Genomic DNA, 13,885 nt, shown 5'->3' with positions numbered 1-13,885 from the left:
CGTAACATAAGGTCCTCAAGGTTCATCCATGCTGTAGCCTGTGTCAGAATTTCCTGCCTTTTTAAGGCTGAACAATATTCCATTGTAGAGACAGACACCACCTTTTATTTGTCCATTCATCCATAGAGGGGCACTTGAGTTGCTTCCACGTTTTAGCTCTCGTAAATGTGACTGTGCCTCTGTTACTTTTATAGTCAAAAAATAAATGGAAAAATATAACCGGGCCACCTCCACGTACATGAATGCTCAGTCTGAGGTAGTAACTGGCACTTCCTTGCCTCCACCCGCCCTGAACCGAAGCTGAAAACCGCCTCCTACCCAGAACCAGGGCCTCTTCCTTCCCCCGATGCTCCTGTTTGTCCTCTCCAGACAGAGCGTCGATGATGCCCTGCAGCAGGTTGCAGACGGCCAGAGACATCTCCTCGCTCTCCACCGCCATGAGGCTGCAGATTCGGTCTATCCGGACTGCGTGGAGGGTCGCTGTGGCCTAGACACCCCCAGCGGGAAGCACACGGTCAGTTGGCTGCCCCTCCCTTCCAGCTGCCGTGCAGGTTAGGGAGCGGGTGAGGGCCACCCCATGCAGTCAGGACAGAAGCCCAGGCAGCCGGTGTCTCACGGGGCCCATGGCCCCCGGCAAGCCCCGGACTCAAGCCATGCCCCTTTCCAGAGGGATAGAGCTGCGCCCTCCAGTACGGTGGCCTCTGGCCCCAGGGGAGGCACTGAACGTGCATAATGCAGCAAGTTCACACTGAGATGGGCTGTGCATGTAAAACACACATTGGGTTTTGAAGATTTAGTATGAAAAACCATGAACTGTCAGAGCCATTGCCTTCAGCTCTTCCTCAGAAACCACTCTCAATAAACTTATCTTTAAGTGTGACAGTGTTAGGCACTCAGTCGTGTCCGACCCTGCGACCCCATGGACTGTAGCCGGCCAGGCCCCTCTGTCTGTGGAATTCTCCAGGCAAGAATACTGGAGTGGGTAGCCATTCCGTTTTCCACGGGATCTTCCCAATTCAGGGATCGAACCCGGGTTGCCTGCATTGCAGGTGGATTCCTCACCATCTGAGCCACCAGGGAAGCCCTTATTCTTTATTTAGTCAGACCCATTCTCAGCTCAAAGAAACAAACCAGAGGATCAGTCTCCGTTGAATCTGGGACCATACAACCGAGGTTGAGGGGGGCCGCTTTAGACGTCGTAGCAGGGTCTATCCACGCTAGCCATGCCCTGCTCACAGGTCAACGCCCCGTCCTCAGGCTGGCAGCCCTTTGCTCCACGAGCCCCGCCCCTGCCCTCACCCTAGCTCGGTGGCTACTGCACACGCCCGACAAGGTCCGCACGGCAGCCAGCATCAGCTCAGGCCTCTTCGTGTCCAAAAGCTGCATCAGCAGGGCCACGCCGTTGTTCTGGAAGATCCTCTCAGCCCCCGCTTCCTCACGGCTGAGGACAATGAGGTTGTTGGCGGCCTGAAGGTGCAAAGGAAACAACAAAGGTCAGGAGGGAAGTCTGGCTACTGAGGCCTTGACCATGAGCCAAGTGCAGGGGCTGGGGCAAGGACCGGGTCTTCAAAACTTCTTTATATTCTTTTGCCCTATAACCCTGCTCCTGGGAATGTAGCCCAAGAACATAATTCAGAACAAGAAATAAAGTAACTTGCAATAAAGACCAGCTGGATGAAAATATATTGCAGCCATCAAAGACATAAATGAAAAGACTCAGAGGCAACTTGGAAAAAGCACTGGTTTGCAGAAACAGAATTGCAGATTCACTCTGATGGCACTTGTGGTAAAATAAAACTGTGCGTATCTGCTTGTGGATAAGGACTTATAAAAGGTAGGAAAGGGACTTCCCTGGTGGGCCAGTGGTGACGACTCCGCTTTCCAATCCTTGGGAGGAGAACTAAGATCCCACACTAACCCTAACCCTGGTTGGGGAACTAAGTTTGCACACACCGAGGAGCAACTGAGCCTGTGAGCTGCAACAAATTTCCCGTGGGCTGCAACGAAGACCCAACACAACCAAATAAATTTTTTTTAAAAGAAAAGGGTAGGGAAATGTTAAATTAATTAATCAAGGAACCCGTTAGTCTGAGGTAGCTTCAATGCCTCAGCAACTAAGTAAGAAAAACCCAAACCACACTTTGCTAAACAGCAGAAATTAACACAGCCTTGTAAATCAGCTATACTTCAATTTAAAAACAAAGCAACAACTAAACGAAAGAACCCTAACCCTGTATTGTCTCAATTTTAAGACACTGAAGGACAACCAATCACAAATAGCTAACGAGCCTTTCCCAAATAATGCCAACTGCTTAAGGTACAGCCCGAGGTTCCCAGGTGACCCTAGTGGTAAAGAATCCATCTGCTAAAGCAGGAGACATAAGAGATGTCGGTTCGATCCCTGGATCAGGAAGATCCCCTGGAGAAGGAAATCGTAACCCACTCCAAGTATTCTTGCCTGGAGAATTCCATGGACAGAGGAGCCTGGCAGACTACAGTCTCAGTTCAGTTCAGTTCAGTCGCTCAGTCGTGTCTGACTCTTGGCGATCCCATGAACTGCAGCACGCCAGGCCTCCCTATCCATCACCAACTCCCAGAGTTCGCTCAGACTCACTTCCATTGAGTCAGTGATGCCATCCAGCCATCTCATCCTCTGTCGTCCCCTTCTCCTCCTGCCCCCAATCCCTCCCAGCATCAGAGTCTTTTCCAATGAGTCAACTCTTCACATGAGGTGGCCAAAGTATTGAAGTTTCAGCTTCAGCATCATTCCCTCCAAAGAAATCCCAGGGCTGATCTCCTTCAGAATGGACTGGTTGGATCTCCTCGCAGTCCAAGGGACTCTCAAGAGTCTTCTCCAACGCCACAGTTCAAAAGCATCAATTCTTCGGCGTTCAGCCTTCTTCACAGTCCAATTCTCACATCCATACATGACCACAGGAAAAACCATAGCCTTGACTAGACGGACCTTTGTTGGCAAAGTAATGTCTCTGCTTTTGAATATGCTATCTAGGTTGGTCATAGCTTTCCTTCCAAGGAGTAAGCGTCTTTTAATTTCATGGCTGCAGTCACCATCTGCAGTGATTTTGGAGCCCCCCAAAATAAAGTCTGACACTGTTTCCACTGCTTCCCCATCTATTTCCCGTGAAGTGATGGGACCGGATGCCATGATCTTCATTTTCTGAATGTTGAGCTTTAAGCCAACTTTTTCACTCTCCACTTTCACTTTCATCAAGAGGCTTTTGAGTTCCTCTTCACTTTCTGCCATAAGGGTGGTGTCATCTGCATATCTGAGGTTATTGATATTTCCCCCGGCAATCTTGATTCCAGCTTGTGCCTCTTCCAGCCCAGCGTTTCTCATGATGTACTCTGCATAGAAGTTAAATAAGCAGGGTGACAATATGCAGCCTTGACGTACTCCTTTCCCGATTGGAACCAGTCTGTTGTTCCATGTCCAGTTCTAACTGTTGCTTCCTGGCCTGAATACAAATTTCTCAAGAGGCAGATCAGGTGTTCTGGTATTCCCATCTCTTTCAGAATTTTCCACAAAGGCTTTGGCATAGTCAATAAAGCAGAAATAGATGTTTTTCTGGAACTCTCTTGCTTTTTCCATGATCCAGCAGATGTTGGCAATTTGATCTCTGGTTCCTCTGCCTTTTCTAAAACCAGCTTGAACATCAGGAAGTTAATGGTTCACATATTCCTGAAGCCTGGCTTGGAGAATTTTGAGCATTACTTTACTAGCATGTGAGATGAGTGCAACTGTGCGGTAGTTTGAGCATTCTTTGGCATTGCCTTTCTTTGGGATTGGAATGAAAACTGACCTTTTCCAGTCCTGTGGCCACTGCTGAGTTTTCCAAATTTGCCTAGACTACAGTCTGGGGGGTTGCAAAGAGTTCGACATAACTAAGCATGCACACTTTTAAGCTACAGCCAATCAAATAACTCCCTTGCTTTGCTTCCACCTTTTTTCTGTTTTTCTTTGTTTTGTTTTGTTTATATATTTGCAGCACGTGGGCTCAGTAGTTGCTGCACTCAGGCTTAGTTGCCCCACAACATGTGGGATCTTAGTTCCCGACCAGGGATCATACTGACATCCCCTGCACTGGCAAGAGGATTCTTAACCACTGAACCACCAGGGTTCACCTCTTTTCTATAAAAGCCTTTTCCCTAGCTCTTGTTGGTGGAATACTCCCAACCACTTCTGGTTTACACTACCCAGTTCAAACAAATTTTGCTCAAACTCTTAGAGTTTTTAATATGTCTTAGTTTATCTTGTAACAGAATTGAAGTTTTTACATTGGGGATTCTTTTCCATTAAACATGTTCCTTGAATATGGTTTTGGCATTTTTTATTGTTCAAGAAAATCTGAAGTTGCAGGAGGTTCTCAGGAAGATTGAAGGTTGTGTGCAGAGAATGCTAGATGGGATTTGAAAGCCCTGGGTGATGATCCTGCCACATGCTAGCCATGTGACCTTGGGCAAGGCATAGCATTCTCTGGGTCTCAGATCCCTGTCCATAAAAATAGACAGTTGAGCTGCATTTTCAAGTCTCTTCCCACTCTGAGGACATATATATACATATATATATACAGGATATATAGATATAAGATATTCTGTATATGTGTGTGTGTGAGAGAGTCCTCAGAGTCTCTCTCTATATATATATACGTATATATATATATTTTTGTGTGTATATACATGTATATATATATATGTATGTATATACATATATATATGTATATAAAGGATATCCTGAATATTCATTGGAAGGACTGATGCTGAAGCTGAAGCTCCAATACTCTGGCCACCTGATGTGAAGAACTGACTCACTGGAAAAGACCCTGATGCTGGGAAAGATTGAAGGCAGGAGGAGAAGGGGACGACAGAGGATGAGATGGTTGGATGGCATCATGGACTCAATGGACATGAATTTGAGTAGGCTCTAGGAGTTGGTGATGGTCAGGGAGGCCTGGTGTGCTGCAGTCCCTGGGGTGGCAAAGAGTCGGACATGACTGAGTGACTGAACTGAACTGAACTGAGGATATAAAAGAAGGATATAAAACCTTCCACCTTGAGGATGCATTCATAGTCATCCCTCAGTATCCACAGGGGATTGCTTCCAGGACCCTGGTGAATAATGAAATCCACAGATGCTCAAGTCCCTTACATAAAATGATGTAGTACAGTTGGCCCTCCTAACTGCAGGCAACCAATTGTGTGTTGAAATCCTTTAAAAGGCTCCAGATCTGGAGAGGAGGGCTTGAGGAGGACCTGAGACCCTGAGATTGGGCAAAGAATTCATGATGCAAGAAAGGGAGGAGGTGGGCAAACAGGCAGAGAGTAAGAGGTTGGTGCACATGCTTAGTTGCATCTGACTCTGCGACCCCATGGATTGTGCTGGCCAGGCTTCTGTGTTCACAGGATTCTCCAAGCAAGAATCCTGGAGTGGGTAACCATTCCCTTCTCCAGGGATCTTCCTGACCCAAAGATGGAACCCCCTTCTCCTGCATTGCAGGCAGATGCTTTACCGTCTGAGCCACCAGGGAACCCCCCAAGAGGCTGGGGAGAAGGCTGAATAAAGAATTTCAGGCAAGCATGAGCAGAACCATCATCACTCTATCAGTCAAGGTCTCTGTACTTTTCAGAGTACAAAGTACTGCTTTTATATATATATAACAACTCATCAAGTCCTCATAAGAGTTTGTTATAAAAGATACTTGCATATTAAAAATTTTTTTTTGATTGCACCTGGTGCATGTGGGATCTTAGTTCCTCAACCAGGGATCAACCCCAAGCTGCCTGCACTGGAAGGCAGAGTCTTAACCACTGGACCACTAGGGAAGCCCCTATATTTGCGTATTATATGATTACTGATCATAAAACTAACAAAAATTCCCCATGCATCTTCTGTTAAATTCTTATATTCAGATATTCATTTTTTCCCTCTGAAGGAGGAAAAAAGAAACATTTAAAAATGCAGCAAATTTGGTTAAGAAGATGATATTAGGAATAAATATCTTCATAATTCAGAATGATGCTGCAATATTTGGAAATGGAATAAAGCATTATTTTGACGTGTCATTGTTTCTCAGGCCCAAAACTAGGGTGAGGCAAGTAAGAGACTCGCCTTGGGTGCAGATTTTACGGGGTACAAAAAACTTCTGTAATCAAGATAAGTGGTATTGAATGCAATGTTTTAAAATATCAAAATCCATGCACTGCAAAAAAACAATACACGATGAACAAAATAGAAATACAAAAACAGGATTCAACCCTCATCGTTCTCACTGTTGAGCATGACTCAACATGAGCACCTCCTCGTGTTGAGCATGACTCTCTTCGTGGTTTCTCACCCTAACCCTGGCCCTTCTTGGAGTTCACGCTGTTTCCTAAAGTGGTTAATGTTTGGCCCATCTTTGTCTCCTTTCTCCAAGGAGCCGCCCACCGACACGATTCGGGGCGTTGCCGTCCGGACACAGGGGCGGAGTCCTCACAGGAAGCAGTTACCTGCGCACCCCTAGAGCGCCCTCTTCTGGTTCGCTGCTTGCCCAGCACTTACCTTCTCTAGTTTATCCGCTTCACTGTTTCTGTCCAGGAGAATCTCAAACATCGTCTGAACCCTCGAGTCAGTGGAGAACTGCACACGGAGCTGAGGAGAGAGGAGGGAGTGGGGAAGAAGGTAGGCGGGTATCCCCATCATTTCAGTCAGCTCCACTTAAAGGTCATCTCAGGTAATATTAGGGTATGCTCTTCGTGCCTGCCTCCATCATTCATTCATCCGTCCAACAAACATCTAACTGAACTACTACCGCGGGTGGGACGCTGGAAGATGCTGGGGATAGAACGGGAGAACAAAATCAAGCCCTTGCTCCACAAAGCTTACAGTTTAGTTACATTCGAGGTCCTATTTAGTCTTCACAAGCCTTGGAAGGCAAAAAGATCACCACCCCAATTTTGCAGCCTCGCTGTTAGACGTTTAAATGTGGGCTAAAACAGGAATGTATCTCCAGGGTCAGAGACATGAAGCAGCTTTCAAGTACCACTTGAAACAAATGTAAACCATTTTTTCCTTCCTTATTCCTTTTTATACATTCATTCACCTGGTGTGCCCAGGTCGTTGTAGCAGCACACAGGATCTTTAGTTGCAGCATGTGGGATCCAGTTCCCTGACCTGGGATCAAACCCAGGCCCCCTGGATTGGGACCACTGCGTCTTAGCCACTGGACCACCAGCTGCTACTGCTGCTGCTAAGTCGCTTCAGTCGTGTCCGACTCTGTGCGACCCCATAGACGGCAGCCCACCAGGCTCCCCCGTTCCCGGGATTCTTCAGGCAAGAACACTGGAGTGGGTTGCCATTTCCTTCTCCAATGCATGAAAGTGAAAAGTGAAAGTGAAGTCGCTCAGTCATGTCCCACTCTTAGTGACCCCATGGACTGCAGCCTACCAGGCTCCTCCGTCCATGGGATTTTCCAGGCAAGAGTGCTGGAGTGGGGTGCCATTGCCTTCTCCAACCACCAGGGAAGTCCCTAAACGATTATTTTGGAATGTCTCCATCCCTCACTGTCCCAATCCCAACCCCAACCCCAGTGCTCTGAAGCGTTGTTCTGCTGGGCCACAGTGCCACCTATTTCCACCCTGAGGTCCTTTCCTTTCAGGAAGTCGCTCATTCACCACCCCTTCTCTGGGCACTGGTTGGTCTGTGTTTTGACAGCCCTTGAGTCTGCACTCTGAACAGTACATGTGGTCCCTCCATGGGGCTGCCCCAGGCATCCAGAAGTCACTGTGACCCAGAGCAAGGAGAGTGTGATCAAGTTACCCTTCTGCTCTCACAGTGGGGAAGCCGGCACTCCAAGGCGTCCCTCAGAAAACTGGTAGCTAAGTGAGGACGGAGGGTGCAGGACCCCTTATCTCTGGTCCCAGTTCCCTGAGCCCACTCCATTTTCCTAGGAAAGAGTCCCTGTTCCTGCTGGCTCTCCTGCATCCCCCAGCAACATCCTCCCTCCAGGTCCCAGGTTTCTCATGCTGCCTTTGTCCTCCTAGAAAGAGAGGAAGATCATAGTGAAGACATACTAAGTTGCAATTTTTTTTTTAAGCCTCCATCTGGAATTGAAAAGACTGGTATGCTAGTCCTGTCTGGGTTGTACCTTTGAACAAACATCACGGCATCTCTGATCCTCACAGATAGGGGCACCAGCCCAGCTGTTCTGTGCCACGTGACCACTCCGTCCAAGGGAGTGGAGGTAGGCCAGCCCTGGTGTCCCGCTGCCCTAACTGGTCCCTACTAGGAATGGGGAGCGGTGGCCAAGCCTTGTGGGAAGGGCCACCTTCCAGATCCAGCTCACCTTCTCCTGGATGCTGGTATTGAGCCTCCTCAGTGTCTCCTGGAAGCTCTGGTTCTGTGGCTCCAGAGTGGCACAGCGCTGCACATCCTTGAAGGCCTGGTCCAGCTTGCCCAGGTGCTCCAGTGCCTGGCATCGCCGGTACAGAGCCTTGATGTCCGAGGAGTTGATATCAATGGCTAGCGAGGGAAGCAGGCAGAGTGTCAGGAGGCTGGGCAGCAGACCACCTTCCTTCCTCCCCCACCACACCCCCCAACTCCAGAGCTTCCGTCTCTCCCTTGGAGAGTGTGCATCCTTGTAGACCAGTTTCGTGGAAGGCAATTTTTCCACGGACTGGAAGTGGGGTGTGGTTTGGGGATGATTCAAGTGCATTACATTGATTGTGCACTTTATTTCTATTATTATGACATCAGCTCCACCTCGGGTCATCAGGCATTAGATCCCAGAGACTAGAATCCCCTGCAGTAGACCATCTGGTCCTAGGCTCCCCTTAGTTAGGGAGGTGGTAAGAATCACTGTCTCAAGGTTGGAAGGGAGCTTAAGGGTCATCTCATTCAATTCCTGACTCTCCAGGCTTGGCTCCTTGATCCCTGCCAAGTACTAATCCAGTTGGTGGTTGTATACCTCCAGCTGTGGGGAGCACCTTCCATCTCAAGGCAGACAGGTCCTTCAGAAAGCCCTTCCCTCCTCCAACCTGAAATATATCTCCCTGTAACTTTGCCCTTTTGTCTTAAGTCCAGTCCTGGAAACTGTGAGATGAAATCCAATCCTTCTTCCTTGTGACAGCCTTTCAGGAATTTGAAAGCAGCTCCCTGTCCCACCTGGGAGTTCCTTCTCTGAGCTAAATATTGCCACTTTTCCGCTCTTCACAGGATGGGTTTCCAGTCCCCTCTCCAGCTAAGTCCTTCCCTTCGGAACTCACTCCAGACTATCTCTGTCTCTCCTTAAAAATTAGTGACCCCATCAAAAGCCAACACAGACCTATGCAGAGGAGAATCCCCTTCAGTCTGCATATTATAACCCTAAAAATGCAGCCAGAAGTCTTCCCATTTTGATCATGCTCTTAAATCTAAGTGCTCTCAGAACTTGAGGCACTTCAAAAACAGCGTTGATGTGTGTTTATCTCTCCTAGTGTCTGTGAATAAACTAATGCCTCCCTCCTTCCCTCAGGAAACCTGGTCCCCACAGAGTGGTTCTGGGGAGCAGCCCTTCCCCCAGGAACATATCCTAACCTCCACCAAAGTGCCTGTGTCCTTGCTGTGACAAAAGGATTTCCAGGAACATCTTTCTAAGAAAAGAAGCGGCCCCAGAATGTTTAACGTGTAAAGATGTGACTTAGGGATGGCTTTCCTGGAGCATCCTTTCACACAAGGATGGTCCATCTGAAGCCCTGCCTACAATGTCCAGGATGTCGTTTTATACAATCTGCGAGTGTCAAGAGCCTCTTAGACTAAACAGGGATGCTGAGGGGAAGGGAACGAGGGCAAGATCAGAGCGAGGGGGGGCTCACCTCTTGAGGCATCAGAAGCCGCCTGAACATAGCTCTCCTGAGAAACAGGGAAGGAGGAAACTTGGTTAATGTGGGCCCAACACAGAGACAGCCAGAGAGGATCCCCGAGGTGAGGAGACAGGGCTTGCTGGCCACTGCCAATGTCAGAGGCCAGAGGTTCCTCGCTGAGCATGAAAAGTGGACAAGCATCAGGCACACTCAGGCTTGAACCTGGCTCTGCTGCTGACTGAGGAGGACATGGCTACCCGCTCCACAGTTCTCGCCTGAAGAATTCCACGGACAGAGGAGCCTGGCGGGCTATCGTCCATGGGGTTGCAAAGAGTCAGACATGACTCAAGTGATTTAGCATGTACACACTGCTGCTAACTACCCAGAGCCCTTGGGGAAGCTATTGAGCCCTCCTCTTGAGTCTTGAGCTTCCTATCTGCAATATGGGCACAAGAGTAGCAGCGACCTTGTGGTCTGTGGTTAAGCTCTGAAAAGCCCCTGTCCTGATGCCAGTTCCCACGAGATGAGAACTGTCTCCGTGGATGACTTCTCCGTCTCCCAGAGGAGTGGGTCAGGCGATGGGTACCAGAAAGCAGGGAGAGGCGCCCTGCTCCAACCTGAGGGTTCCAGGAGACAGTGCTGGGAGGACAGGCATGACTGTCAGGAGAAGGGAGCTGCCCCCTCACCCGCATCCCAGTCCAGCCCTCAGCTCCCCACCCCTCTCTGTCCCAGACCGTTTTCAGGCCACAGGCCGCCCGGTTCCGATAGAGTGTGGCCAGCAGGGCCTTATCCTTGGTCAGCTTCAGGGCCTGGCTGTAGCTTTTGGTGGCAGCCTTGTAGTCCTGGAGCTGGAAATGCTGATTCCCCTCCTCCTTCAGCTGCATCGCTTCCGCCTCGGCCATCTGTGGGGACAGGAGAGCTCCCTCCAGACCCGGGGCTGGGCTCCTGCTCTGAGGTCTGCAGCTCCAGGGTCCCCACCTACCAGGATGGAAGGGGACGATGCCCACCCCTTCAACCCCCGCCAATCCACTGCCCAGGAGGACATCACAGTGTCTGCTAAGAGTGGGGCCCAAGTTGAGAGGGGTCTCAGCGTCTCTGTTCCTAGGGAACTCTGATCAGTATTATGTAACAACCTAAACAGGAAAAGAATTTGAAAAAAAAGGGGTTTCCCTGGGCAGTCTAGAGGCTAAGATTCCATGCTTCCAATGCAGGGGGCCTGGGTTCCATCCCTGGTCAGGCAGCTAGATCCCACTTGTTGCAAGTAAGACCTGGTGTGGCTAAATAAATAAAAATAAATAAATATTTTTTTAAAAAGAATAGTTATATGTATAACTGAATCACTTGGTACACCTGAAGCTAATGCAAAATTGTTAACTATACTCTGATTTTTTTTTTTTCCAAAAGAAGAGTCCCTCTTACTCCCTCCCTCCATCTCCCTCCCAGCAGGATGGGTAAAGCCACCACACCAAGGGCCTAAATTCTCATTGCAGGCCTTAAAATGCCTGGGTCCCCCCTTCCCCCTCCCCAGTCCCAGGAACAGTCCGGGCCAGCTCACTTTCTCTCAAGGACAATGTTCTCGGTCAGTCCTCCTGGGGTGCGGCTCCTCTGTGTGTGAACCCCCAGCCGGCCAGCGTCAGTCTGCCCCTCCCAGCCCCCACCCAGGAGACTTTATCACCCCAGCCAGTGGCTCCGGACCATATTTGGCCACAGGGGCAGGTGCCCCTGGCGTCTGTCATTGATACTCCGGTACCTCCCCCTCCCCAGACTGGACAGCCATTACCACGTGGAGGTTCCAACGAACCTCTGTCCCCACATCCCACTCAGGGCCAGTCCTGGGGGCACAGGTGCTCCTAACCCCCCAAAGAATGATAGAAAGATCCAGAGGGATGGGAGCCCCCCCAGCAGACCCCTGTTCCCTAGGCACGGCTCGGACACTCCTTCTCCACCTCCCTCCCAGATAAACAACCTCCTATCCCCTCCCCCTACCCCTGCTATTTTGGGAGCAGAGTGACAGCTGAGGGGCTGGCAGGCTTGGACACGCAGAGCAGCTGCCCAGGTCCCAGGCCAGCTGGAGACTTCCAGAAATGCCCTTCTGGAGGGAGAAGGGAAGAGAAGGAAAGGAGGAAGTTTCCTTCCGCTCTCCCCCTTGTCCACAACTCCCTCGCCCCTTCCACCCGTTGAAAACGTCCTTGTTTTTCAGAAAGATCCATGGACTTGCTGTCTCACTTGAGTGGAAATGTGTGGTTTGTTCCACTCTGCACATCTTCTGCGGCTCTTCCCTGTTTGCACGGAGGGGCTGGATTTGGTCTCCCTTCCCCCGCCCCAGGCTAGGAGCTTCCTGAGGATGGGCTCTGTATGTCCCCCACCGGACTGAATCTTCTCCCGAAGATTCCCAGGCAGCCTGAGAATTCCCTGCAATCAAGGACTGTGCCCCCTAACTGACTGGGACTTGCTGAGTCTCCCTTATCAGAGTGGGGGGGTCTTCCTGGGATGAGAACTGTATATTCACTAAAAACTGAATCACTGTGTTGCACACCTGACACTTATACACTATTGTAAATCAACTATACTGTGATGTTGAAATTTTAATTAAATTAAAAATTCTTAATTAAAAAAAACAACAGCAGTACATACTTGCCACCAGAGAGGGTCTCCCCTGGGACAGGGATTGTTTCTCCTTATTCAACTGAGACAAATTTATGAGGTTGTCCCCTACTTGGATTTAGAATTCTCCCAGCTTTCTGTGTCTCTGAGACTGGGCGGTGAGTGCCCTCCCAGAGGACAAGTACAGCATCTCATGCCATTTGATTTTCCCTGGCACAGAGCCTGGAAGAATCAGTGTCCAATGCATGTTCTTAAATGAATGAATGAATGAGTTTTTCATGCTGACGCTTTGCTTCACCTCGCTACCATTCTGACCCCCTCTCCCATATTGCTTCAAACTGACCTGACTGGAGCTGAGAAAAGACACTGAAGGGAAAAAGCGTAGGTGGGATCACTCACACTAGATTCTGCTCTTAGCTCTGTGACCTTGAAAACACAGCTCTGTGACCTTGGACAAGTCCTCCTGCCCTGCTGGACACAAAGTCCAGCCCTGATAAATGTTCGCTGGCTGAATAATTGAATGAATGGATGGATGGGTGAATTCCCTGCCCTCATGGTGTCACCAACCTTGAACCCCTTTGCAGACAGCTCTCTGTAGCAGTGACGTAATATGTTGAAGGATCCTGCCATTGGTGGAGATTGACTTCAAGTCCAGGGGACTGTGGATTCAAATCCTGATTCAGTAATTCATTCCACAAGCATTTCTTAAGCATTTGCTATCTGCCAGGATTCCCTTGTAGCTCAGTTGGTAAAGAATCTGCCTACAATGCCGGAGACACGGGTTCAATTCCTGGGTCGGGAAGATCCCCTTGAGAAGAAAATAGCAACCCACTCCAGTATTCTGGCCTGGAGAATCCCATGGACAGAGGAGCCTGGCAGGCTACAGTCCATGGGGTTGCAAGAGTTGGACACGACTGAGCGACTAAACCACTATCATGTGCCAGGAACTGTGAATGATTTACGGAAGCAGAAAACACTCCCGGGGGTAAGGATTTGTCTGTTTTGTTCACTCACACATTCCAAGTGTCTGCAACAGTGTGTAGTATGTAGCAGTCGTTGTCTTACTCGCTAAGTCACCTCTGATTCTTTTGAGATCCTATGGACTGCAGACCATAAGGCTCCTCTGTCCATGGGATTTCCCAGGCAAGAATAGTGGAGTGGGATGTACAAGGTGCTCAATAACATTTGTTGAATGAACGCATGAAAGAATTCCATGCATCTGTGATTTCTGACGAATACCAAACAGTTTTGAAACCTTACAATCAGGAAACATGACATTATTTCAGAGAAAGTTTCCCTGAGGAAATGATTAAATAAATTAACATATGTAGAGCTCCTAGAACAATGTCCGGCAGAGACCTTTGTTAAATGATTGAACGAATATTTAAGGCAAGACCTGAAGAATGAGGAACTATCAGGCTGCCATTAACAAAGTACCACTGAT

The 13,885-nt window shown here is 49.1% G+C and overlaps 1 protein-coding gene across 1 annotated transcript in view; it reads right to left on the bottom strand.

The window, feature by feature from the left end:
- The window catches only part of UNC45B (unc-45 myosin chaperone B), a 33,279-nt gene extending 21,734 nt beyond the window's left edge, over window positions 1-11,545 (bottom strand). The window contains exons 1-7 of the mRNA XM_005899680.3: window positions 11,393-11,545; window positions 10,572-10,739; window positions 9,850-9,886; window positions 8,343-8,518; window positions 6,560-6,649; window positions 1,300-1,467; window positions 319-487 (exon numbers count right to left, since the gene is read on the bottom strand). Coding sequence (XP_005899742.2) covers window positions 319-487; window positions 1,300-1,467; window positions 6,560-6,649; window positions 8,343-8,518; window positions 9,850-9,886; window positions 10,572-10,739 — 808 coding nt within the window. The 5' untranslated portion in view covers window positions 11,393-11,545. The remainder of the gene's footprint in view (window positions 1-318; window positions 488-1,299; window positions 1,468-6,559; window positions 6,650-8,342; window positions 8,519-9,849; window positions 9,887-10,571; window positions 10,740-11,392) is intronic.
- Between the last annotated feature and the right edge of the window lie 2,340 nt (window positions 11,546-13,885).

This window comes from Bos mutus, chromosome 19, assembly GCF_027580195.1.
Source record: "Bos mutus isolate GX-2022 chromosome 19, NWIPB_WYAK_1.1, whole genome shotgun sequence".
Lineage (NCBI taxonomy): Eukaryota > Metazoa > Chordata > Mammalia > Artiodactyla > Bovidae > Bos > Bos mutus.
The sequence above is the reverse complement of the archived record's forward strand: the minus strand, read 5'-3'. Positions and strand labels throughout refer to the sequence as shown.